Source organism: Falco rusticolus, chromosome 8 (assembly GCF_015220075.1).
Source record: "Falco rusticolus isolate bFalRus1 chromosome 8, bFalRus1.pri, whole genome shotgun sequence".
Lineage (NCBI taxonomy): Eukaryota > Metazoa > Chordata > Aves > Falconiformes > Falconidae > Falco > Falco rusticolus.
The window spans coordinates 61,794,991-61,822,958 of NC_051194.1; the positions used below are offsets into that span (position 1 = coordinate 61,794,991).

A 27,968-nucleotide genomic window follows, 5' to 3' on the forward strand; every position below is an offset into this window, starting at 1 on the left:
GTGATGAAAGAAGATCTCGGCCCATAGATGGGCCCAAGCAAACGGCTGCATGTGCAAGACGGAGGGAGCAGCAGCAACCCTCTCTTTCCTCAGAGCGCTCAGCTCTGTAGGTTAGAGCTGCCGTACCAGGCCAGGCATTATTACTGGCTGGGGATGCTGCCCCTTCTTTTGCTGTCTCATGATGACCACAGTGGCTGGCTGCTTTTGGGAGCAAGCCCCAAGGAAAAGTACTGCTGCCAGAGAAATGAAGACCAACGAACAAATGAAATGTGCCATCTCAAGGACACGTCCTTGCCCACAACCTAACGAGATGAAAGCAACCTTCTTCAGGTCTGGGACAGAGAGCAGTGGAATCCACCTGCAGCTCCTGAAAGGGATGCGCCACAAGCACGGGCATCCCTGGGGCACCTGTGCTCCTCTGCGTGGGAGAGCTTCGTTACAACACGGGCAGGCTGAGAGACAGCAATTAAGCCTGTACGTCTGGGCACATCTCATGCAGGCTTTTAGCTGTGACTTGCACGTGGGAAAGGAGAAGGGCAGGAGATGGATGCTGTGGGGAAGGGACACCTGCCACCCCGCAGGGGCTGCGCGAGCCGAGGTCAGCCCTGCACGTCAGCTCCTATTGAGTTTTCCTCAGGCTCATATTTAATGCATGGGATGTATTTTTAATGGCTTAGATGTGTGAACAAATCGTGGCCTTGATGTTCCAACATGGGTGTGTGAAGGAGCCTCCGACCTTCTGCAGTGGATGCAGTTTTAATTTAATAGTTAACATAAAGTGGGATGAAAGAGATGAAGCATTCTATTAAGACATTTGATAATAAATTGGAAAGTGCTTTCCCAGTGCTTTACATAGTTATTCTCTCTGCTGATCTATTTAGCCAACACATGTAATTCTGAGCTACAAAGTTGTATTCCTGCTTTCGTAAACATACTTACATAAAACTCAATAACAACACAGTCTATTTATTGCTAAAATGCTAGTAGGAAATTGGAAAAGGTATAAATACAATTCATTGCTGGTGATCTCCTGCCCCCTGAAGGCACTGTAAGGCTCCAAATCTTGCTCAGTTCACAGCATCATAAAACTGAAGCAATAAATGTCACTCCTTTCTTGATTGCGCATTAGGCCAATCGGCTTTTTATTGCGACTAAATAGGCCGTCATGAAGGCACCACTCAGTTTACTACTAGGGTATGACTTTGGCTAAATGGGGGGCCAGGGAGGGAGGAAAGCTTATTTTTAAATAACAAAAAAGGGGAAAAGAAAACCAGTAAAAAATGGTGCAAAAAGTGCACTGCTCTCCAAGGTCCCTGCACTTGCTCACTCATGCTGTCACGCCCCGACGTATGCAGACGATTATGTGTCAATGCACATTAATATCTGATGTGCATTATCGTATCATCCCCTACGTGCACTTTTACAGCCAAAGCTCTCCCAGCCATGGGGTTACACAACCGAGCGGTGGCTTCGCCTCGCAGCACCCGCGCACAGCTCTGCCCTTGCAGAGCCCAAAGGGATCCTTTTGTGTGCCTCCCACAAAGCGGCAGGAGCCAGGCATGATCTTCCCAACACTCTGTACTACAGCAAGAACACAAAACAGCCTGCCAAAACCATTCTGTCAAATGCAAATCAAGGCGTGCGCTCAGAAGGCTGCTACCTTTTCCTACCTAGGACTGAAAACCGCCGTCTCAGATAGTGGCAGAAGAGTAAAAAAACCACAACCCTGGGTTCATTTGCTCCCCTGTTAAGCTGGGCAGACAAAATGGTTGCTCTCTGCTATGCTGTCAGGCGTATAGGTTGTATATAGGCACTTCCTGAAAACAGAGAGAGGGGTGCTGTGGCTGTTGCACTCAATGCCCAGCCACACACGTGCGCCCTTGTGACAGACACGTGCAGATCGGCGTGAACACAGCCCACAGCCACACCACCTCAATGCAGTTGAGCCGCTACCCCACACACCCTCCAGCTGTCCCTGCAGTATAAATGTTTAATTCACCCGCTCCGTGCTGGCTGTGCCGCTTCAGCCTCCCAGGCAGGTGAGGAGGACCTCCCTGCTGCCTTCAGGTAGCATCCCCCAAACCCTCCCCGAGCCCCTGCACGTGGGCAGTCACTGCGGCTCCTCCTCGCTCTCCAGCAAACAGCAAAATGGACTAGCTGCAAGTCAGCTTTAGGTTTTCTCCGTGCTTCCACAGTCCTCTGTCCTTTCCCAGTCCACCCCTCCAGCCTCCTCTGCCACAAGCACCCATCCCTCTACGCCATGCCTCTTGTCCGCACACCACATGCTGAACTATAGCATCTTCGCCATGGAAACCTAACAGGAAAATCTGGCTATTTTGAGCCATACTTTTAAAGCTATTGCAGCTTTTTCCTTTTTTCAACTCTAACATTGTCAAACTAATAATTATGAAGACAAATGGCAGTTCTACATGTCTCACAAGCCTTCCTCCCCTTAAATTTCAGAAGAATTTGTATCTTGCTCCGACAGGAGCATGGCACCATGATAAGACAAGAAACCCCTCCAAAATCTCAGAAGTTATTTTTGGCTTTCCGCAAATCAATATGTCCTCTGAAGCAATAGGAGCAGTCAGTAAGCCAAATTCTGCTTTTATCATCACAATTTCCAAGTTATTCCCTTGCACTCTGTGAACAACTGTGCATTTACACTCAAGCAGTCTGTTCTCGCTTCTGCCAGTGAAAGGCTCCACTGGCTACCAAGAAGTTATTCCACGGTTATGATACCGGGAAAGAACTTTTGTTTCAGTGAAGTTAGTGGAATAACTTTCATTGACTTCCATAAGCTGACACTGAAACCCAAGTTTGGATCAGCATCTGAAAAGAGGAGCACAAGGAAAAAAAATAATCTATAAGCTTTATGACTGTGCAGGGTATTATCCCCTGGACACAGAGCGAGTTTTGCTGTAACTGCAAAAGATAAAAACCATCTTTTTTATTACAAAGTCAAATGTTAGGGATTCTAGTTTTTGGATGAGATGGATGTGTTGTAAAGGGTCCCTAAAAGACCTGCTTGGGTGAGTAGTACAGATGGAACACAATGTGGGTTTGCATTTATCTGAGAACATTTAGAGCTCTGATATACAGTCTACATGACAGACTTCCTCGATGTATAGAGAAAATATAGCCAATTTCTTTGTGTAAGCTGAATTATTTACCAGAGTGTTCCAAAGTGTATTGGTAATAAAACACTATGAAGTATAAGTAACTCCAGACAATCTTGGCTTACATTAAAACCAGTTGGTTGGGGTTTTTTTTGTTTGGGTTTTTTTTGGGGTTTTTTTTTTGTTGTTTTTTTGTTTTTTTGTTAAGAATGTTATTAAGAAAATAAATCCTGAGAATCTGGGAAGGTAGGACTTTGTCAAATGAACATAAGCCTCTGAAGGACTGCGTTGAGTCAATGGATGGAAAGGTCAAATTCTCCAAACCATCACCCTAAGGGAGTTGGGAATCACTCTCACTTCAAAATTAAATAGGCTTTTTGGCACAGGATGAAGGATGAAAAGATGGTAAGGTGATTTTGTGAAACTTATCTGCCTGGGAAAAATGGCTGTTTTTAACTAACCCCCCCCAAAAAAGGTATGCAGAGTAAAACTATTTCGCCAGATGGCCAAACAAGCCATCGTTTTTCCATTGTTCTAGCCCAGCCACTAGTAGCACATTCAGTTTAAAAGTACAAGGCGCTCATTCCTGCCTCCTACCCTGGAGGACTGGACCATAAGCTGCTCTTAGAGAAGCTTCCCCTGAAGATAAAGCTAACTTCTTCCCATATCTTCCCTTGCTCTTTCAGCAGACTCATTGCTAAGAAAGAGGAAACCCACATCTTTTTGGCTTGATTTAAGGTCTTTTAGAAGACGGTGGGGATCTTTCTCTGGCTAGGGTTGGGCACAAAGTCACTTTCTCACCTGGGCTAGCTTTAAGTTGAAACTGCCCACTGAAAGAGTCCTACAATATCTCAGTAGCTTGCCATCGAGAAACTTGATAGGAACTGTGGCATTTATGCAATGCTCACCTGGGGACCTCATTTTCTGACTCTTAACATGATGGCTAGACACTAGCTTCTAGTAAGCCTGAAGCTTTCACCTCAGCTGGAACTGCTGCAACTTTGTCCTTTGCGCTGTGGACAGCAATTCATGCTACAGTTTTGTGTTTCGCTAGTTTTTCCACTTTTGTACCAGTTCACACGGCATTTCTTTCCACAGCCCAAACGAAGGAACATGGTTGGGTTCTCTATTCAACTCTCCTGTCCCAGAGAGCAGATCTGGCTGGCCAGTCTCCCAGAAAAGCCACTGACCTGGCCCTTTCACAGCACAGGGTTCATAATGAAAATAAAACATATAGACAAGTAGGTGTCATCTTACTTTTTCTAAAATCCCTGTTCTGTCTTTCACTGCGAATCCTTCATTGACCAATTTCCAGTTGCTTAGGCTACATTTTTACAGCATCACTGCCTCTTAGCCCACTGCACCATATTTCTACAGTTATCTCAACATGGTGTCACAACAGTTACACTGGAAGTCAGCTGCTTGCTTTTTATTTCAAAATCTTTTAAATCAGAGAACATGCACCAAATGAAACATTAACAGTTAACAGAGCCAGAATTAGGCTAATTTCTGGGCAGGCACTGGAGGTTGCTCTGTTACTACGCTGGGCCTAAGATAAGTGACACGGGTGTAAGAGGGTGTAAACTGCTTGGTCGTCTCTTGCTGTGCAATGCAGAGATTGCATGCTGCAGTGCCTTTACTTTCCTCTGTACACCCTTGCCTGGACTGTTATTAGACATGACTACTAAGATCCACATGAAGATTTATGCAGCAGCAGCTTTACTTCATGCCTTAGGTATGATCTCAAGTTAAGCAGAAATTCAAGTCTTTGCAGGATTGCGTATTTTTAATGATTTGATTCCATTTCTGTGTTTGTTTGAACCACAAGTGCAACGAATATGTTTAAGTCTTACACATAGCCATGAACAAAGATCTACTTTTTCTCTGAAAGAGAAAGGAAAGCAGCAGCAACTGGCAATATATGTACTGTGTAATGCATGGGGCACTGCAGATGTTAAAGCAGCTCGTTGTTTCTGCATCTGGAACAAGTAGGTCACACATAGTTATTACACACACTGCTGAACATGAAGCAGCCAATACCCATGTAATGTATGTGAGCTTTCAAACTACCTTTTAGTACTTTATAGTAGCACAGCATCTTGTTTGCAGATGCTCTGGTTGAGAGCAACTGATGGAACAGTGAAAGGGCCCAAAGCTGACTGACCTAATTGCTGTGTGGATTGAGAAGCTGGCAAAATCATTAGTTTCTTTTATATGCTTTCCTTCTATACTATAATAAAGATAAATATTGATTGCTAGAGCAATATCGATTGTAGAGGTCGCTGCAGATGGCAGCTGCATGATTTGCACAAATATCCTCCCCATGTACAGTGCTCCTTATTTGCATGAGAATGCAGTTTCACCATCCTCATGTCTGCCTTATAGGAGCATTTACCCAAACTATATATATATCAGTGATTAGCACTGAAATATGAAACAAAGGACTGAAATAGTACATCTTCTTAATATGTTTTGTGTGTGTGTGTCCATCTGTCTGCCTGTCTGCTGTGGGTAAGTGGAGTTGGGTGTCCGAGCCACGCGGCCAGAAGCACAGGCCGCAAGGGACCTGCTGGAATTTATGCTGCAATGTCACCACGTCACTTGGGAGTACCACCCAGCCGCACAGCACGCCTGAGGCCACGCTCCCTCCTTCACCCGCTGACCTAGACACTGAAACTGCCAAGCCCTTCATTCAGGCCTGGATGCCTTCCTCCAAGCCGCCAGCTTTGGGTCCTCAGGGACACAGTGTCCCTGTGGAATGGCTTCAGCATCTTCTCCTGAACTGAACCTGCCCAGTGGGGTCCTCGCCTACTTGTGAGAAATGGAAAAGGCCTCTCCAGCACAGGCCAGGGTCGTGGTGGGGGAGGAAAATTGCCTACCATGAGTATGGTGCCTAGAGCAGAGCACAAACCCCTATGCTCAGCCAAGGAGGAATCCTTGGGGTGTGTGGGACCGAGCTGCAGGAAGCAGCAGGAGTATTTACGTCCCTTTTTATCACTGGTGCAAGGCCCATTTCAAGGTCAGGCAGCGCGTGGCAGGGCTATTGCTGCCTCTCTCCTCTACCTGCAACCTCCAGGAGGGAGGAAGGGGAAGGAAGAGGAGCAATCTGTGGAGATGGCCTCCTCACCTCCTCGGACACTACCCGGCTGCAGGGAAAGCACTCTCATCTGAGCACATCGTACATCTCTGCATGCCTGTCTTACAGCTAGCAAACTGCATCTTATTGCGGGCAATGCTGCACTTTGAGACTGCTGCTGGCTGACCTGCTGATATTGAAATTCAAAGGAAAAGCATGCATATTTAACCCCAATTCATCATTGTGATTTTGATTAACTCTACAAGTCAGAGGTTTGCAGGCTTTAATCTTGTTATAAGAAAATACTCCTGTCCTGTCTATTGGTGTCTTCCAACAGGAGACTCAACAGAGGGCTTCTTCCTATTATTTATCTCCTTCCACTTACTTGGACGCATTGCGGACCCCTGAAATAGCTGCCCAGTATCTCTCCAAACCATGGCTTGTCCAGTGTACAGAGTGCTCTTATTTCCTCAGTGGCCCATAAGGAGGAGATTAATACTGGAATCCAGGTTTCTGATGTGGTTATGTGCTGACACTAAGCCACTTTAGCAGATGAGTGGGCACTCCATTTGGTGAGTATTTCATAGATGTTTTTTGGAAGATCTTAGAAATACACCATGGTTCAGAATGTTATGCTTCATTCTTCATTTCCTTTTAAGAACATCTCTCGGGGTGTTACGTTGAGTAGCCCTGTCTTACAAAATCAATTATTCCTTAGCGAGCTCAGAAATAAAACCCCAAGTAAGCAACACTAAATGTCTGATTTACCAATAGATTGCAATCCAGTGCTAAAGAGCATAGCCACTGCCCTGCTTTAAATATTCATGAAGCCCACTGGTGCAAAATGCATTAAAGGTGGGAATAATGCCAGTAATACACGATCCTCTTAGTGACAAGAAGCTTTCACATACTAAAGTAGCAAGATGTTAAAGACTTTCAACTGAACAGTCTTTGTTTTTAACCTAGAGAAAGAGATTCACTAATGGAATGCCAAATTGCATTCACTCTCATGATATTAGGCTGTAGAATAAGATAATAGTACACGTATGCTTTACCATGCCGTACAAAACCTGTTATTACGGTGGGTTCGTTTCCACCTTTTCTCTGTACTTTCCAGAAAATGTTCACACACCTCTTACGCCTTCGAGTAGTCTTCTATGTGCCAAACCCCCTATCAGAATCCCAGGAGTCTAGCCATTAACAGATTGGTTTTACACAAATAAAAAGATTTAAAAATAGTGGTGGCACAGTAGAATAGCACAATTTAGCTGACTGACAACTGGCAATGAATAACCAAAAAAAAAAAGAAAAAGAAAAAAGAAAAAATAAAGAGTTAAATCAGAGACAAGGGACTGCAAAATAACAGACTGTGGCAATGTAGAATAATGTTAATTGTCACTTTAAATCATCAGCAGCCCAACCACATCTGCTATCACACCTGTGCTCTCTTCTCTGATCTACTCTGGCACCCTAGCAATATTAGGCGAAGAGCCAGCCTCACATCTCCAGCTCTCTGCGGTCTGGCTCTGCTACCAGCCTGCATCCCTGTCACCTGGAACGGGTCAGGCAGCTGACCCTGCACCCTCAAATCGTTCCTGATTGATGGGGGATGCTGCCAGTGCTGGGCTCATCATCCCCTAACAACAGGTCCCGGGGCCACCGGGAATCACTGACCCCATTTGGATTTCACAAACCTCATCAGTCAGGTGAGGTAGCTGACGGAGCCCTGCTTACATCTGAAATCTGATCCGCATAAAACCAGTGATCAAATAACGAACGGAGATTTCTTTTCCCACTTAATCTAAGGACGTTTTCCATACAACACATCTTGGCAGGGGGAGTGGGGGAGTATGTCTAGCTGGTGCCAAACATGGAAATTCAATTAACGCACATTTGAAAGGGGGATCTAGGACCTCCGTACATAGTCCGCTTTTATTCTAGAAATAAGAATAACAAAGAGCTAACACCAGAAGGCTCATTTTTTAGAAAGACGTTTATCCAAGACTAATCAGGGGGCAGAGACAGGAAAACAGGGCTCTGTTACGGCATATGAAGTTGTTTACTTCAAAGCAGACCTTTAACAGGCTTTACATGGTCTTTGTACTTCTGGTTGGAAAGCTGCTTTCCTGCCTTTTAACAGTTTGTCTGGCAGCATCTTCCCAGTAAATGCCCTTCCCTGCTTCCCGCCCCAGAAGCATCTTGCCCTGCAGAAAGACTGCCTGTCAATAAAGATTGAGAACTTCAGCTCCTGCAGTCATTACACTGCTCCGTATAAGCCAAGTTGTTTCAAAGGGGAGGAATTAGATAACGCAAAAGCTGCAGTGGGAACATTACTGGGGTAAGTTGGATCAGCTTATTTTACCAAGCTATTTCTGGAAAAAAATAAACACTGCTACTCAGTGCTTATGATTAATAATGTTATCTTGTAGCTAATTTTATTCCTTGCCCCTCTCTTCTCCTGCCTTCCAATTTCGAAGTGCACTTAATTATGAAAACACGAGCACTAGACTGTGAATTTTGATATATTAATTTTACCATGGTTTTCCTTCTACACTGCACCACCAAAACTCTCAAGGACAACCGGTCAAGGAGACAATGAAAATCCTGATACCTGGGGTAATTTTCTTAAGCAATCAACATTAAGCAATTTCTTCCACACAACTCTCATTGCACCTTGCTCCTGTTTTTCAGCACCACAATCCCTTTCCACGATGGCAGCCAGAGCCAAGCTGCTGTGGTTTGTTTACTTGGTGTTTCTTAAAGACTAGAACTGGAGATTATTGAAAGCCTGGCAAGAAAAAAACAAAATGAGCCCAAATGGATGGCTGTGACCATATTCCTAAGCTTCTTCACTGAACAGCAGAAATGTTCATTATTCCATGCCTGACCAACAGTGCAGGGTGAGGTCAGCTGCCCAGCACTGGGCCGAGTTATCATGTTCACCGTTCATTCGTTGACTCCTCTCTGCTCTAAGCCTACTGTCCAAGTTACAGTTTGGGCAACACTGCTTTACCGACACCTCACTGCCCAGTCTCTGCCTCCATCCTTCACCGGCCACCAGCTCACAGCTTCAGCAGCAGCAGCCAGAAACAGCTCTAACATTTGCATGGTTATTTTGTTGTCTCTCTACCGTTGTATTAATTACTTAGATAGAAAAACAAGGCTTGGTGTTAAGGCAGCGTTAGAAGTACAGCTCTGTGAATAGCGGCTTTTTTGATCTATTGGCTGCTCCAAAATCACAATGAAATGATTAGTTTAAAGTTGGCTTAATGTATGTTTGCATAGTTTCTAGGCAAAATGAATAAAAAAGAAGTGAGTAGATAGAATTATTTCCCTTCAGCTTATGTAGTTAAGATTTAAAATAATAAAAAAACCCTGAATAAATTTGATACCTCTTTAAAAAAAAAAAAAAAAGTAAAACAACTTCCACCGAGAAAACATCTAAATGTACACTCTAATTATTTCAAGCATTTGAGGGTGAGGTCTTCAACTTCAGCAACTAGGAAAAAGCGAGACAGATTTCCCAGCATTTCTAATGCCAGATAAGAATTAACATGATGATAATACTAATGATACTTTTTAACCTGAAAAGCTTTAGGTCAATTGTTTTTCCCAATTCTATTTTTACCAAAGTATAACGCTGTAAAACCCCAGATGGAATGACATAAGTTATAACAGCAACAAAACGGATAACTGTGTTTCTAGATTTTGTCTAAATTGCATGTTCCAAAATTATTAACCAGACTGTTTTGTACATTTTTTCAGAGTAACAACCACCTCAATCACTGTACAATGAATCTCTGGGTGCAGAAATTTGAATATCTAATATTTGTAATGCTTTCTAAACCACAGTACCTTTAAATATTCTAACATTCATTAAAATAGAAGAGTAGACCAAATTACTGTACCAAACATCCTCTGCATCTTCGTCACACTCTGCCCCAAACTGGCAAATGTCACAGGTCGATGTCTCTTTTTGATTGGTTTCACCTGAGCCTTCATTGACTGTTTGATGGAAAGCAAAAGAATATACATTAGTAAAGACAGCACTGTAGCAAAGCACTTCTCTCTAGAAAAATCTATGCACTGCGTCAGCTTAGTGTGTTGCTCACAAAGCCGACGGGTGGCCAACAGTGTTTCTGAACGGAGCCAACGCAGAGACTTCCACGTTGGCCTGTGATAAATTCCCTGACTTGCAGAGTTAAAAAGGAAAGTGGAGCAAGACCCTTCCTCTTCCTTTTCCACTTAACCCTGACCCCTTCGAGCTGCAGCCGGGAACGCTGTGTCACCGCCATGCCTCACTGCTTTGCTCCCAGGGACAGTAGCGGAGGTGTATCGATAGCATCACGTGCTGCCTGGTGTCCTTTACCGCTGAAGGGCCTTGAGATGGACCCAAGGGGATGCTTCCCTCGAAAACGTTTTGAAATTACCTGCCGTGTGGTGCAATCTAGTCCGTTCCAAAGGCAAAACATTTTTCTCTTCAGAAGCACAGCCATGAGCCCCAAGGACTAGTTATCTCTGGAAGGAAAGATTTAGCACTGTCCAGAGGAGGGGACGAACTCCAGCACAGGTTGAATTTGAAAGCCAGGGAAGTCAACACCAATGTCTGCAATTGTGAAAGGTTTGCACCTGGCTCTTAAGTCAAAAATGTGAAGGGACCAGAGAAAATAAAAAATATGGGTGGAAGAGGACTGCTAAAAAATATTGATGGCTGACAACTGACAGGGAGAGAGACCACTAAGGCAGGCACCAAGAAGAGGGTTTGTTACAAGATCCAAAAGAAACATAATCTGTTTGCATTAAAGTATATAAGCACCTTTTAATATCTTTCGAAAGATGCTGCTTTCTAGCAAGACACTGTACCTCACGATATCCTTCTGCCAGTTAGAGAATAATTAAAACAACCCAGACTTTAAGTACCAGTCAGCTTTGACTGATGTTGTTATCTGCATAAGCAGCCTCTGCAGTGCCATCCTTTCATTCCTCTCTTTCACTTGGTGTCAGCACTGCGGTGCCGGCTTACCGCACATTTGGATCCAACCTACCAAAGCTGGTGGATGCGCTGAAGTGTGTTGGTAGCCCCAGTGACACTGATGGGTCAAATCACCTGCCTGATGTTGTACATCCACTGCATGAGACTGTTAACCCAGGTGTTAAGCGGGTTGTTACTGCAGGCTGTCGTGTTGCAGTGACCTTGGGTAGGCTGCTTTTGTTATTTACTCAAGAAAATACAAGTCCCAAGCTTTCACAGAGCTGCTGGAGGACAAAGGGCTTTAGCCCATCGAAGAGCAAGTGTGACCCCAATACTTGTTTTTCAATAGAAATGCTCTCTTAACTCTGGACAAGCCCTCTGTCATGTTCTCCTCAGTGTAAAATGGGGAAAATACCACTGTCTGCCAACACAGAATATGTAAATGAGTATATTAAAAGATGGTGATATGCTGATACACTACAGTGATACGGACCACAGAAACACCTAAAGTAGATGGCTTGTCTAAGAAGTTTTTTTCCTGAGGCTTAATATAGACAAAGAAAGTGTTGGTATGTTTAGTTATGAGCTATGCTGTGGCAATTTCTTATCAGTCATGCTTGAATTTAGACTATATCAAACTGAAAACCTTCACCTATGATGAACATTCTGATTATCCTAAAAGGAAAAAAAAGAGGGTTTTGCCCTATCTGTACAAGTTTGCTCACCTTTATATCCATAAAGTTCATGTCAAAACTCCCAAAGTGGAATCTCGGAAAAGATACACTGGGTTTTTGTTCTGCTGCATTGTCAGGCTTTGTAGGGAGGGTCTGAGCTGTGGGGTTTCTGGTTCCTTAAATGATTAAGGAACCGTGTCAGCTCATATTTTGTAAGAGCCAATGTAAGAGTGTGGACAAGGTGTCCAAGTGCCATGTTCTCATGCCATTAGCATCTCTGTGTCGCCTGTGTGATCCTGACCCAACAGCACCGGGAGGCTCATGCTGCTGTACACCTCCTCCCCGCCGCCCTGCAGCTGCACCCAGGCCTGCGTTTTTCGCTAAGTTTCATTTACATTTTAAATATAGAAATCTCTCTTACAGAGGAGGTAACTTTGACAGCCAGTTTTGGCAGGGGATTTCCAGTGGTGAAGCTATTAGACAGAACATGTAATGAATGACTGCATGCAAAGGACAATGGGACCTACGGGCAGAAGACTTCTTATGACAGCTGAGCATTCCTCACCTATCAGGAATATGACCAACTGCTTCAGTTCAGCACTTTGAGAATATATTCTTTATGGACAAGAGCTATAATTTCTTTATTTTGTTATTCTGCAAATCACTTCCTTTCTATTTCCTTTTAATTAAAAACATATGCCCTATTTTGTATCCCTCCCTGGAATGTTTCCATTTGTAACCGTCTAGCAGGTGTGGTTGGACCAGGGACTTCACACCGTTCTGCATCACAAACTGAGTAAAATAGCTACTTAAGTCGTTAAAGGAAGGCATTTGAAAGATTGCGCATGCTGAAGAGAAGTAACTGATTTAGAGAATAACATCCACACTACAGCACAATGCAATTCTTACTTTCTACTAGAAAATAATAGGTCACTCCTTCATACTTTTCTGAAGAAGCTCTGCACTGAGCATTCCATAGTCAATGTGCACCTTGTCATTGTCCAATGACCAAGCATGCAGCAGTTTTGATTTAAAAAGACAGCCGTTTATCTTTTTTCCTGTTTTCAGTAACCACAGATAATACTATTCTTTGCATTTCCTAAAAGTGTGTTTTGTCTCCCAACACAAAGATACACACTGGCATGTGCACCCACACCCAGGACTGACACACATAGGGGCTTGTATTCTCCACACTATGCACGTAAGTGCTTTGATAAATCTGGACATCTTAGAAGGAGTTATTTTCCCAACATTTCCTGCTGCTTTATAGCTCGAGGACCAGTGGATGCTCATTTTCTAAGGTGACTCTTCTTTTACTTCCTCGCTGCACTTGTTGATTTGCACTTGCTTTCATATCCCAACTAAAAAAAAAAATATCCTGCTAGCAATAATAATCTAATTTCTGGATTCCACTTCTAAAAATAAGAGAAGTACGATCCTCTTTTGCTCACGCACATTACAGAGTTCTCATATTAGCAACTGTTGAGGTTTGACACCAAGATCCTGTAGGAACATAGCAGGGCTCTAGGGAGGATAATCGCTGAAGCCCACTGCTTCTTACTCACGCAACTGAGAAATGTTAAGCTGCAAGTTTCTATTTGTATTAGCAAGATTAGCAACTTCCAGAGTTCAAGAAAATGTGCTAACATGGGTTAGAAGGTCACTAACATTATCTGAAAGTCACTTCAGAGACTACCTCAATCTGCTAAGCAATATAAATTCTTTAGCTGGGAAGGCACTACACACAATTTAGAGTCAATGAACTGTGGTAACCACAACAGCTCCTGTTTTAATCATTTGGCCCTTTTCTGGCATTCTCACTGCACTCACATTAGATGCGATTTCGAGAATATCAGTACTGCCTGCAAATCCCACAAGAAAAAAACCTTTTTTGAGACATTTTACTTTGTTTACATAGCTGAAAAAACAGACAAAGTATCATTGATAGATTGGTCTGGCTCTGTGCTTATCTCCTGTAACATCAGGAGAAAACTACAAGTCCCAAACTGTCCCCTCACCATAGACACCTCTACTTTCTCTTTGCACTTCCATCTCTTTGAGTCAAGAGTCCTCTGTAGGTGCCACAGCCCCAACAGATCATGCCGTGACTTTATCCACACAGGTTCCCAGGCTCATGCTCTACTAGGAGTTGATGACTGGTGGTTTAGCTGTTTTAACAAATGGACATCAAAAACTGTGCTCAAGCTTCTGCATAGCCCTCGGTCCAAGTCTTCCCAAGTTGCTCAACAAGTGTCAAAAGCAGGATGGAAAACAACTCTTTGTAACTTCCAGAAAAGCAGCTCCAGTGGGATGGTTAGGAGTATGCACAGCAGCTCACAGTCTTGATCTGATATTCAAAGTGTCACCTATTTCCTAAGTGGCACAAGGGACACACACATATCTTGCCTGAGGGTCCACCATACTGTGAGGAGTAAATGGAAGTGGAAAGGGAAGCCAGGAAGGTGAGAGACAATTAGGTGGCCACACTTGCTAAACACAAAGATCTCAATATCTCTTTGCTAATGCACCTCTGAAGGCAACAGGGCAAACTCAAGAGAGTCTCAGTTCACTTTCCACGTGGCTTTGCAGGACTACTAACACTATTAGAATAATCCTTACCCAATATATTGTAACTATAGTGGAGAACACAACAAAGGAACAGTATAAAACATCACCACCGTATACCTGAACATACAGAAGTATCACTATAAGGAATTGCTATGATTGTCTTTCGTATTACATAGTCTTCCTTTGATGGGATCAGACGTGTTCATTGCAATCCCTGATTCTGACTTCAGTCCTCATGGTGGGACATCTTTGCTATTGTTGAAAGAAGACCTTCAAACAAAGCTTGCTCTAGCTCACCCTACCAGCATATCCACTTGTTTTTAGCTATAAAAGCTAGGTAATAACAAAAATCACGTTGAGATGAGGGTTGATGGCCATTTTAATATTTTGGAATGAAAGACAATATGCGAATTAAAATGTGGAGGAGGAGGAGGAGGAGAAGAACGCTTTCCAGAGCAGCTGAGGTGATCCTGTCACATGCTTCAGTCCTAACAGGGGTGCCCTGGGCAGGTGACAAGACGAGTGGACAAAGTGAGAAAGCTTTGAGAAACCAGGACAGAGAAGCCAGCAGAATTAATAAAGTGTTAGAACAAACACTACCTGCACCTCTACCAAATGGCTAAAACCACCTCACAATCTTGACCAGTAACAGGCCAGATGCTGCAAGCAACTTCACTCTGATCAATAAGTCTTTTTTCCTGAAAGCATTAGCTCAGTCAAAACCTGCAAAGTGAGAAAAATGATGGGTGCGAAGCAGGGGGTCGACTCACGAATGACTCTGCTCTCGAAGTCTGGCAGAGGCTCAGAACGGCATTACAGTCAAAATGAAAAAGAAAACGGCCTACCGTATCGGTAATAAATCCAAACTCTGACAGGCCTTATTCTGCTTTACTCCTGCCGTCCGGCTCCATCTCAATAAATACAAATTTGCTCTTTCACACCCACAAACACGCTGGGGAAATTACTTATGGCACAAGAAAGCAATGTCTATCCTGCTCAGCACCTGACTCAGAACTACTTAAAGAGACCTGACACACTCTCCTTTGTGCCAACGGGCCTTTGATGGGTTTCTCCCTAGCGCCAAGGGTCAGTCCTTGAAGCCACCTCTCCGCTAGCGATGGGAAAGCTATTTAAGCAGGACCAGGGATGTGCCATACCTGAGCTGGCTGCCCTGGAAACCAGCCCATCTCTCCCAGCCTTTGTATCGCTTCAGGTCCCATCTTGGGTACCTCCACGTTGCCATTCTCAGCTATGTGCTGGAAAAGGTTAACGGGATGAGTTCAGCTCGATGCAAATACCTAACAGGCTTTTCAGGGAGGAACAAGATGTATCCAGCCAGCTCAGATTGCTGATAAAATGTGCTCTTATCTTCTTGCTAAAGACCATGTAGATACAGCCTGGCACTGCTTTGATGCCAGTCAGACTCAATTTGCAGTGTTTTCCAGCTCTCAGACTTCTACTGTGACTCTCAGGTTATATTTTCTCTTAAAATCACAGCTGGTGGACTATCTCAATGTGTAAGGAGCGCAGTTTATATGTATATTTGTTTTGAAAGGTATGTCTAAGCCTTAGAGCTGTGGAGAAAAAGCCTGTGAGTATAATAAATATCAGAAACCATCAAGTATATGATTTTTAAAAACAAATTATTTTTGTAGGGCTGATTAATGATTTTTTCTGGGCAATGCTGAGTTTCTGTTGGAAAGGAAAGAAGCACTTCTGAAAGACCTCACTCTCGTGCAAGGCCCCGTGCTGAGCTCACCCGCACCTTGTGCCGAGGGCCCTGATTCTGCCCTCACACGGTCTAATTAGTGCAGTAAAACAGTGCCTGGGAAGTGCCCTGAGTTCAGTAAATACTAATATAAAATTTTCTTCACCTTATTGCTAAGCACCTCTCTCTAGTTCCATCTTTATCTTCTAACTCCTGTCTTCCTTCCTGCCTTCCCATTCTCTTTTACCTTCTTTCCTTTCCCTCCTCCCCCGATTTCTCAGTGGCAGTTATCCCGGCACGGAGCCCAGCACGGAGCAGCTCCGGCAGCCTTGCGGACGAGGTGCTGCTGCTGTGGGGAGAGACATGGGCCCATGCAAAGCCACATGCCTCTCAATTCACTCAGCTCAATGTCTTAGGAACATCAGAAGCCACTTCCAGCTATCATCCAGTCCGGGGGCTTGGAGGTGAGATGGGTAGGTAGCCTTCACACCTCCTGAACCTCATTTATTGTGGCTAAAAGTGGATGGGACAGGAATAGTTTCACCGGAGCAGAACTGCTCCTCTGCATCTATCTGCTTGCAGTTCTCTCCTTCTGGCAGGCACAACTGGAGGTCTCCAAGTGCATCTGGGTCTGAAATAAGGAGATGAGCCCCTACAGACTCTGTCGGGACTTGCCTGTGGCTTGTACAACTGTGGCTAAGAGGAAACAGATTCAATTCTTACTCAAAGTTTATTTGTTCTAAATAAACACCATTTGCTAGTTTCTGTCTCGTGCACATCCCCGCTGCTCCCACAGTGCATTTGATAAAAAATTAAATATGATTAGCCTAGGCCAGTTTCTCCTAGCAAGTATCTCTAATGGCATTTCAAAAGGAATGGGTCATTGAATAAAACCCTATTGTAAGCTTTCTGAATGCTGACACGAAACAGCTGTGATTATTGCACCCTTGCGTGGTCCCCTACAAAATTTGATGTTTGCCTGGTGTATGTGGGATGCCAACACTGCAGATTTATGAAGGTGTGCGATGACCAGCATTGACAGTATTTGCCAGTTTGAGGAAGAGGAGGCTCATTTAATTTTGCCAAGAGCCTCCCCTCATAAACAGCTTTGAGTAAAAAGCCAAATAGCACATGGGGACTATTCATCTCCGCCTTGTATTAATTTAATTTTAAAGAGAAATCACTTCCTTGCAGGAGAATTTTCAAGGAATAGATACAGCTTGTTGTAAAAAAATGCCTCTGATGCTGCCAAAGCTTTTGTGGCATCACTCCCTGCTGTCATGTATTTAAATATGCACAACAGCATGAACAAAACATCCAAGTGGACATGCCCACAGCTGGATGGATGCAATGCGACGAGTCACCAATCAAGGCCATTATTAAAGAGCCCGGAAGGAAATTACTGTAGTCCTAACTGCAAGGACCAAAAGATTTCTCAGGATCAAGGAGAAACAGAAAAAGATGATGTCAGATTCTTCCCTCAGGTTGACTTGCCTGGCCACACAGATCATTAAACCTCAGCGCTGTGTCAAGGGAGATGGGAAGCTGCAGTCCAGGAAAGTACCCGATACCGCAACGCTCTTCTTACTTGTCAGAAAAAATGGCCGTCAAAGGTTCCTCAGAAGGAAAGTCAAGTGTGAGCCACCTGCGGCTGGCTTGGCTCTCCATCCATGCCAGAAGGGAGGGGAGCAGGCCAGTCTCAAAACCCTCTTCATCCCTTCTGTGAACTGCCAAACACCCACTCCCTGCAGACCTGCAAAGAGCCCCAGCATCTTCGTGCTCTGCTGAAAAGCAGGGACTGGTTCTGGCCCCTCCTCTTCCTCCTGTATGTCTGGGCAGAAGCTGCATCCCATGCTGCCTGAAACAGTAGCTTACTGCCGGGTACCTTACGCTTGATGCACGAAACACAAGACACAAAGATAATCTGACGGACAGAACATATGGACTGTACACATGCTGTAAGACTGCACTTACAGCAAATTCTATCAAGCAAATACTGCATTAGACATAACTTCAGCTGGAGGAGTATGAATCAGCAGTGCCTTCCTCTGCAGGGGAAGAGGCTACAGCTGGATGTAAACCACAGAAATTACCCTGACCTCTGTCAAGAATTTGCATCCCACCTGAGGTTCTAAGCACTTCTATTCAGTTTAGACAGAGACGAACCCGGATCACTGAATTTAAAGAAATTCAGTGGAAAAAATAAGGAAGGATCCAACCCAGGGTTTCACAAAGCCTGCAAGAAGGAACTCCCAAATGGGCGATGGGACTTTCCAGGGCTTTCTGTGCTGAAAGGATGCTTTTGCCAGCTTCCTACCTGGTGGAAAGATTAACAGAAGGCTTGAATGTGAACCCTTACAGCTACTCATCTTTCAAGAAACAGAATGAAAGGAACAAAGATAAAACCTAAAAGAGCTGTCTAGCATCCACTTGGTGACTACTTCAGTTTTAAGGTCTTTGTCACTTTGCTATTGATTTAAGTCTGTGTATCCTTTTGAATATTAGTATTGCTAGCAAGATAGCAACATCATACATAAAAATGTTCTTTATTCCGGAACAGATGAAACTCCCAGTGGTAAAAGAAGATTTAGGTATCTCTGAAGATTTCTTATCGCTGTGCAACATAACTCTCTAATGGTTCAGTGCCTTGGAGGGTCATCTGAGATCACTTATCGCATAAATCAAATAGGTGGCAGGCTATAAGAGTGGAAGCCTATAGCAATTTCATGTCTTTGCTTGCAGACATCAAATCTATCTTTTAGGCAGACTATAGAGGAGATAATACGCCACTCCATTTAAGCCACTGAAGAAACCCAAATCTGGGTATTAACCAATTTTAGGAAGCTGCGCCTAGTCTTGACTGCACCACAATTATCTTGGGAAATGACTGGTTTTAAATCCTAGAACGCAGACCGCAGACACTGGTCCTGGTTCTAATTTCCACTAAGGCTCCTGTAAATCACTCTGGCAATGGAAAGGAGTGTCAGAGCAAGTGAAAGTCCAATTTACTTTATGTCCCATTTACATATTCAGGGTGGTGTAAAGTGACTCTACTGTAAAAATGACTTGAAATTTACTTGAAAGTAAAAATACCTTTCACTGAATTTGAGAAGAGCATGGCAGTTTTCTTCTCCCAGTCTGCTTTTCTTCCATGTTATACTCCTTTCTGTTTATTTCTGGGGTGCTAATGCAGGTTACATGCACGTGACTGAGCACAGGAGCTGCCCCGGAGCTCAGAAGTGGAGAAGGCAAGTGCCATGCTCTGAAACAGGCTCTCCGAAGCAGGGAGCTCAGTCAGGTGCCAGAACTGGTGGTCACAAGCCATGCTCAGCCAGGCAGTACCCTTGTGGTTGGGAGCCACAGAGTCACAGAATCATGTAAGCTGGAAAAGACCTTTAAGACCATCAAGTCCAGCTGTCAACCCAGCACTGCCAAGCCCACTGCTGAACCATGCCCCTAAGCACCACACCTATGCAGTTTTTAAACCACGACAGATGGTTCCTTATCTGCCTCTTCCTCCGCCAGCTCAGCGGTCAGCTTGCATGCAAAGGGCAATCCCCAATCCCCCTTCCCAGCTCTTGCCCCAAAAGAATTTAATATTTCCGCAGCAGCAGTCCCTGATCTGCAATTGTCACTGCTGAGCTGATCCTCTAAACCTGTAAAACCAGGGCTCATCCCTGCGTTTGCTTTCTCTGTGAGAATTTCTATTTAACAATAAAAAAAAAAAAAAAAGGAAAAAAAAAAAAAAGAGAAATCCAGCTCAGAGCTAGTTGTAAAAACATCTCTCCTGACACGTTAAAGGTCTTTCTGCCTTCCCAAGCCCGTAGCTAGCCAACAGTCCTTCAGCCTCTGCTGTAGCTCAGGGTGTGCAGGAGTGCAGGCACCTAAGAAACTTGTTAGAAGCCAAGACGAGGGCAACTGCAAAGTTTCTAAGTCCTGCAGAAGAAGATGCACATTTATGTAACATAGATTCTGTCTTTTCTATAACCCTGTTCCTCAACAAACAAGAAAACATACTGTGTCAGTTAATTGCATGAACACGTTCAGCAGTAAGATGACCTTTTGGGACAAATAGGAAAAAAAATCAGTCAAACCATGGTTTTTGTTTTCATTTCCATTATTAGTGGGCAGGCTCAGGCACTGCATGAGTAGCACCGTTACTGGCTGATTGTACTCCTCGGTTTATGCAGTGGAATAGTCGTGCCCACAGCACAAAACCCGTAACGAATACTGGCAGCCTAAGGAGAAAGGCAAGGCAGTGCAGGAGTAGCAGAGTCACTCCTGGAAGGGTGGCAAAGATTTAGGAGAAGGAGCCTCCACGGGCTAGGTCTGTGGATAAACTGGGGATCTATTTTTCTGCTGTCAACTAAAATTTACATGACTGTGTAGGGAAAAACCTCCCAGACCTCCACTAAGAGGACAAACAGGTTGAGTACAACACATCAAAACTCAGCCTTGATGTGAGCAGAGGAGAAGCGTGGATCTGAATCCATTTACACCAGAACGATGTTGCCCTTTTGAATATAATTTTACAGATGTGTTTATGATATAGGGGGAGCCATATGGCACGAAAGGTTTAAACATTTAATCTCACTTAGCTTCAATACACTGCATATACAGAAAATTGGAAGCCCAGCAGGAAAATGCCAGATTTCATTCTCACTTAGTTGTGATTAACCTTTATGAGCTCGCTCAGAGTTTTGTCACCTGTGAAGTCATTGAGGGCAGGCAGGCTGCGAAAACCTCTACTTTCTGCTTTGGCCAAGGTGCCGCAGCTGCTCAGCTTGAGCTCTTGGAGGGCTGTGCTGCCCAAAATGTGGACCCCTCCTGCCCGAACAGCTGTGCACCCGGCTCCGTCCCGTCCCTTGAGTATGGAAAATGTAGGAAGGACTACAGGGAGTGAATGACCTGGAGAGACTTTCCCCCTTCTCTTCCCGCAACTGCGCTTCCCTGCATTGCTCCGGTGGGTCCGGTTTAGAGGAGCCTCACACTGGCAGGCGGATGCAAAGCAAACAGCTGATACATCCCACACTTTGCAAATATGCTCTTTTTCATTAATATTGATTCCCACACACAAACACTTTAGCTATATTCACTGATTGCATTACCATTGCAGAAGTGTAATTAACAAATTAAAAGGGAGGATTGTGATTCAGTCTAATTTGGGAAAAATCTTTAAATTAAAAAAAAAGAAAAAGTCTGATGTTTGAGGATCATTCCCCTCTGCTTTTCATTTTAATGCCTTGGCCATGCTCTAAGAGAAATGCTTTCATCAAAATAAACACCTTCTGAGTACGCTGCAGTACTGGCATACATGAGTGCTTAAAGAAGCATCAACGAGACAAACAAATAAACAAATGAAAGAAATCCTAACAGATGCTAAACCAGATACTAGATTGCAAATGAAGGTGTATCATCATGGAGAGAGGAAGGGAGAAAACGCCAGTTGGAAGCTGCTCAGACTGATCTGAGACTGCCAGCTTATTCACAAAAACTCAGGAAAAGCCACACAGAACACGCACGCCATCAGCCCAGGTGAAAGCCAACGCCACAAATGTTTGTGGAAGGAGGGAAGATCGAAAATCTCCCATACTTGCTGCCCTTCCAGATGCTTGAATGATAAAAAAACCCAGCTCCACTAAGTGAATCAATGTTTGCAAGAGCAGTCAAAACTGGCTAGCCAAAGTCTGACTGCTTTTCTCTCCAAACGCCAACTGAGCACACCTGGAAGAATGGCTACAAAATGATACCTACTTCCCCTCCTATCTCCTATGAAAAACACCTTTCAGGTGATCTAATATTATGAGAAACCATAATCATTAAGGACTGATCAGGCTAATATAATTTTCTGGATGGCTTATTAACCTACTAAGACATGTTTTTCTCTACTTCCCTTCATTAGCGACAGCAATAATTAGGTAAGGACAGAGCAGCAAAATTGATCATATGCTACTGCCGAAGGGGACAGAGAATGTATCATGGACATTTAGCATAATGTTCTCCAAACTCCAGATGCATTAATTATCTTTAGTAACACAGCTATTTTCTGCCTTTGACAGAAGGAATCCATTAATGTAGATACTGTGTAACAGAAGCTTATTTTTCTCCTATTCCAAAATGGAATTCTCTTTTTTCTTTAAAGTTCGTAATACAAAATGAGATGAGACAAGAAAACATCACTGTCTCAACTATCTAGCGATACCACATCCTTTCCTTATTTCAGTCTTGACTACCAGTCTCCCCATGCAAGTGGCACCTTAAAAGCAGAACGGCCGCAGAGCGTTGGCTAGAGAGCAAAGCAGTGAGTTCTGCTGTCACCTCCCGGGCGAGGATCCCCAGAGACACTTTCCTCATTTTTCTGGGCCAGCTTCAGACAGCCTTCCCACTGCCTGCCACCCCTGGTCACCAGAAGAAAGCACCTACAGCTTTCACTTCGGCAGCACTGCTCAGAATATGTCTACACTTATAGGTACAAGTTCTACAAATTTACAGCGATGAGTGAATACCAGGTGCACTCTGAGCCCCCGTTATGGTCCCGTTTCCCTGTCTGTAGCAGCAGGAGCAGCACAGCGTGTGGGCTGGGGGATGAAGGAGCAGCCGTACGGAGCATCGGTGCCTGCGTGCTGCCCACCCCCTTCCCAGCCTGTGACCCCAGAGCCACGGCCCCAAGCCCCAGAGCAGCCACCCCCACCCTTGAAAGAGAAACTGCCGGCTAAGCGAGGACCCTGGGCACATCTGTGATGCGCGGAGATGGGGACCAGTGTCAACCCACGATGGGGGCTGCCAGCTCCCTGCTCCAGGAGACCTCCAGCATTAACCTTCCCACACCACTCTGCTAGCGTGGGAAGCACGTGTAAGCATGACAGCGACACAGGGATCGCAAGCGATGATGAATTTTTACATATTTTTCCAAATGTGAGCAACTGGCTTTCCCTGAGCTCTCCCCCCACGTGAGCGGTAGGCAGCTTTCTGTAGATAAAAGCATTACAGGGAGCTGAAGAGAGTTGACATTACAAACTTGGCACTTCGATGGCATGCTGCACAAACAGGGACAGGGAGGATCTGCCAAAGCGAGAGCCAGAGATAATATGAAAAGCATAAACCCAACATATTGACCTTATTTAAGTCCAAACCGCACAACGCTAGGATACTTAACACAAAAATGTCGAAAACATTCTTTATTCCACACACACGCATGTTTTCTTTAAATATGCAATTCACTTGATATCTGCAATCCCCCCTCTTCAGATGCAAAATCCAAAATAATGATTATATCAGTCATTGCTTAATACATTCAACTGTGGCCCTGATTTTCATGCATGAATGGTCATTTACATATCATTACCCATCATGCCATCCACTCAGATTTTTCTTTCTAAATAGAGTAATACATTTAAAGTTGTCATTTTTAAACAAAAATGCTTAAAAAAGGGGACTTTCATTTTTCGTTATCTTATCCGTGCTCTTAGTGGCCAATAGACCAGAATATTAAAATGGAAAAGTCTCAGTGTGTGAGACAACTGCCACAGTGAGAAGATCTTAGAGAAGAGACAATTATCAAGGGATTTTTCTCAAATTTGGAAACACAGATAAATACGAACAGAAAAGCCAAAGCAAACCAACCAGAAGCAAAACAGTAATTATAGTACGTCCTTCTAGTTTCCTAACACAAGTCCTTGTTGGGAGCAAAGCTAGCTCCACATTAGGAAAATCACTGCAGACATGAGGTGCAGTTAGAAGCTTTGCATGAATAAATTACAATTTTTCAATTAATATTGCCCATGCCCACAATAGAGGGAGGATTTTTTTTTTTCCTCCTCCTGCTACTTTTCAAGTAATTTTCTGCAATGTTTAATTAGGAAATTTCTCTACAGAAGGGAATGTGATAGAAGATTAATTCTCTATTTTCTCACCCACTGTGTCAGTAGACTCAAGTGGACACTATAAACCCCAGCTAAATACGACGAGGACGATCAAGCACGGAGCTCCTTTCAAGAGGTCGCATCCACAGACTGTAGATCTCATTTCAAAACAATAGAAACGAGTTAGAAAATGGTGTCTCTCTGTGGTGCAGCGCCACAGAGGAACGATTACAAGTGCTTCATGGTGCGAGGGTTCACCATGCCAGCTGAGAGGGTTTGCTATCATGGCTAATGATACCAAATGCCGCCAAGTGAGAAACAGCATTTCCACAACCACTGATGTCTGGGGTTCTTTTTCTTCTGTTCCCCACTAATAATTATTCCTCTGGTAGTCACATCCTATTTTACATCTTTTATGCCAAGTATGAAACAGCAATTAAACAATAAATAATGAAATGTTCGCTGGTGGGCAGAGTAAAAGGGTGGAGGTTTTTTAAAGGGAATAGACAAAGGGTGCAAATCGTATTTGTTTTTAATGAACAATGAAGGGAACAAGCTATATACCCTCAGGACATAAAATCCTATGAATGGTCTACTGCTGCCAACGCTGAGTAAATATTGGGTTAATGCTTTTTTAAATTGAAATCCAAGCCAGAGTAAGAACACTTATTTAGGGGAAACGCAGACCTACAAGATATGGAACATACAGGACACTATCCTTTGACAGAGAGGGTAAGCAATTTTCTCAGACGTTTTATTAATGAAGTGGCTGAACATCAAAACAGAAAAAGCATGAACAATTTAGAGGAGGAAATGCAGACACGTAGCCCAGTACAGACTGAGAGCCTTGCTCATTGATTAACTAGGACCAGATTGTTTTAATACAATAGAAGTTGTCAGTACATACCTCCTGGGGACAGGAAAGGTCAAAACAGGACAACTGGCAGAAAAAAATGTGTAATGCAGAAGAAACCTCAATCCCAATTTTATTCTGGGCTTGAAAAAATAAATCAGCATTTTGGCTAGTCTGATGCCTTATTTATGCCCCACCTCATCCTGTTTTGACGTGTTTGTAAGACATTCTTATCCCACTCTGCGTGATACTGCTCTGGTTTCATGTAGAGAAATGCTCCAGCAGAGCATTTAAGAAGGGGCAGCCACCTTCACAGAGTGCAAGGGAGAGCTGCAAGTATGACATGATTCAGAAAACACGACTTCCGAGGTGAGCTTAGGGGAATGGAAAATTTTTACTCCAGAGAAGACTGAAAAGAGACTAGTTGTCTGATATAGAAAGGAACGTTAAAAAGGCTGCTATAAAAAGAAGGATAATGAATTGTTCTCCACTTGCACTGTTTCTGAGACAAGAAATAATTGATATAATTTACAGCAAGGAAGATTTAAGTTAGATATTAGTTTTTTTTTTTTTTTCACCCCCAACCTCTAAGTATTACCATGTGCTGGAACGGGGCACAGCAGAATGAAGCTGGTGTGCTCAGAAGTAGCTTCTGAGACCACTCCGTGTACATCTCTGCAAGGGACCATCTAACTATAGCTGTTCCCATCAGAACTGAGAAGGATGGATGAGAAGCCACTTCCAGAACTATATGTCTCCGACTATATCGTCACTTTTCTGCAGGTTAGGCAACAACTGGTCTCCATACTATGCATGGCTCAGCCTTTACTTGTACAAACTCCCATTGAAATCAAGGGGCAGTTTTTGGTAATGTAATTAAAATGTCCTTATGTCAGCTGGGGGTGTGATGTCTGCCCGTGTATGAGGCCAGTACGTATTTTTGCATCATCTCTAAAAGTTCCTGGCTCCTGTAGATTTGGAGGATTTGGTTACATCTAGGAACTTGTGGACAAGACTTCAACTCTTCTTCTGATCCTGAAGAGGCAGGGGAGCCAACCGCATCTTCTCCCTCTCTCAGGAGAGAAGTGTCTTTTTTTAGACACAGTGGTTTGAAAATACCTGTTCCAGTTGACCAAGTTTTTGTTCCATTACAATAAAACACCTTTCAGAGAAACGGCATAGATCTCTTTAACAGGAAAACATTTTAAAGTGTTCTGTTACATGGGTTGCAAAACCTACGTTGGTACAGGAACACCGGTAACGTACTGCCTGTCCCGGAGCAGCCGGCAATGGGTTTCCAGCGCTATCGCTCACGCAGGGGGACCCCCCCTGCCCGGGCCGGGGTCCTGCCCAGCAGCCCCCCACCCTCACGCCAAACCGATGCTACCCACCACGGGCCCTGCGGCGGCGGTGCCCCCGATGCGAAGGGCAGAAGGTGGTGGAGGGAACGAAGCTCCTCGTGCCAGCTCCCTATCTGCGGACAGCAAGGCCGGGCAGCCCCGGGAGCCCTGCTTCCAGCCAGCGCAGCCTGCACTGCCCGAATGTGTGTCAGGAGCCTCAGCGGCCCGTGCGAGAGCCCGGAGTCACGCGGCGCAGAGGGCTCGCAGCCACCTTTGTTCTGCAGCCCCTGGAGCTGTGCTCTCTGTGCCGCATCTGCCGGAGGCACAGCACAAAATCTGTCCCCTCCGTTCCCGTTTCCAAGGAGCGAGCAGCCCTTTTACAGCCAAGCTGGTCTTCAGAGGTTCCTCAGCCTCCGGTGTTCGCAGCTAGCACCCACACTACACGGGTGCGCTCTGTCCCCTCCTTTTTCCTTTGTGAGCAGTTGGGCCCGGGGCAGAATTACAGTTTATTTGCACATTGATAGCGGAGCCTTTCAGAAAGGAAATATGAAATGATGAATCAGAGGTCCGGACATATCCATCTGTCATATCCAATAAGCACGCATGGGCCACATGAATGCCTGGTCACTCTTGTAATTAGCTGTTAAAGCTGAATGGGCAATTTTTAGCCAGAAGTGCATGAAATGCATGAACATTTTAATGACGCACAGAACAGTTAAGAATATTACATGCACGGCTCCTGATCACCTTGAGATTTTTTCCCTACTTAGTGCATTGGGGGAGCTCAACCTCTTTAACCCTATTAGAGCAAGAGGGCACAGCTGGAGTCAGGAAACGGTGAGCTGAATAAATTGCAGCAAGGCAGGCTCTTTTTAAAATGCAACTTTTCCTTCCAAAAATTCTTAGATAATGATGGAAAAAACGTCTGCAGTGAACTCTAATGAGAGGAAAAAAAAAAAAAAAAAAGGCCATCATAATAAATGTGTCCCATGTGACAGCTGGGGAAAAATGAAGGGTCTGATTCAGGTCCTGTTCTAATCAATGGGACTCTCTCCATTACCTCTGCTAACAATCACATTAAACCCTTTATGTTTGGTTGAGTAGATACAGCTCAGAGGTAAGGAAGCAAGAAAGCCTAGTCCCTGAAATGGCAGTTAAGCATCAGGTAAGCCACCTGAACCCACCCCAATGCAATAAATCTGTATGTATGAATACGTACAGAACACATACAGATGGTACGGATGCTATTTCAGCACAGACCAAACCCCTTGTGTCTTCCCCTCAAACATGGGCAGAGGGGATCTGGACAAAAAAAAAAAAAATCATATGGAAGGCAGCCAGGCCCTGTAAGCACAACCAAGCAACGTAAACGTAGCTAAGGAGTACAACCCCATGTTTACATACACAGAGACAGAAAAAAAGGAGATGGCCCAGTATGGTGGGGAACAGTTTCAACATTATCACATATTAGGTATTTGCAATAGATGATGCAATGTTGTTCTTGCTCATAACACTGTAAATTTGGCTTCAGGAAAACCCCTGGGAGAAATCCCATCCACATGTGGTGGTCAAGGACATAAGACATGCGGTGGCCTCTGACGTACAGCACCGAGGGGAGGCCACCCTTCAGCTCCTCTCAGGTGGATGCCTACTTGACTGCAGCAGAGCAGAGCTGCTTCCTAACAGGTTGAGACCAAGCTCTGGGTGTTCACCATGAACATTTCTTAGGAAAAGTTAATTAGCATACGGTGGACATGGGTACGTTTCTCTACAAAAGCCTGTTCAGAGTGGAAGAA

General features: G+C 44.2%; 1 protein-coding gene across 1 annotated transcript in view; it reads right to left on the reverse strand.

Annotated features, from left to right (window-relative positions):
* TMEFF2 (transmembrane protein with EGF like and two follistatin like domains 2) overlaps positions 1 to 27,968 on the reverse strand; it is a 130,521-nt gene that overhangs the window by 43,391 nt on the left and 59,162 nt on the right. Inside the window, exon 5 of the mRNA XM_037398460.1 lies at positions 10,104 to 10,200. Coding sequence (XP_037254357.1) covers positions 10,104 to 10,200 — 97 coding nt within the window. The remainder of the gene's footprint in view (positions 1 to 10,103; positions 10,201 to 27,968) is intronic.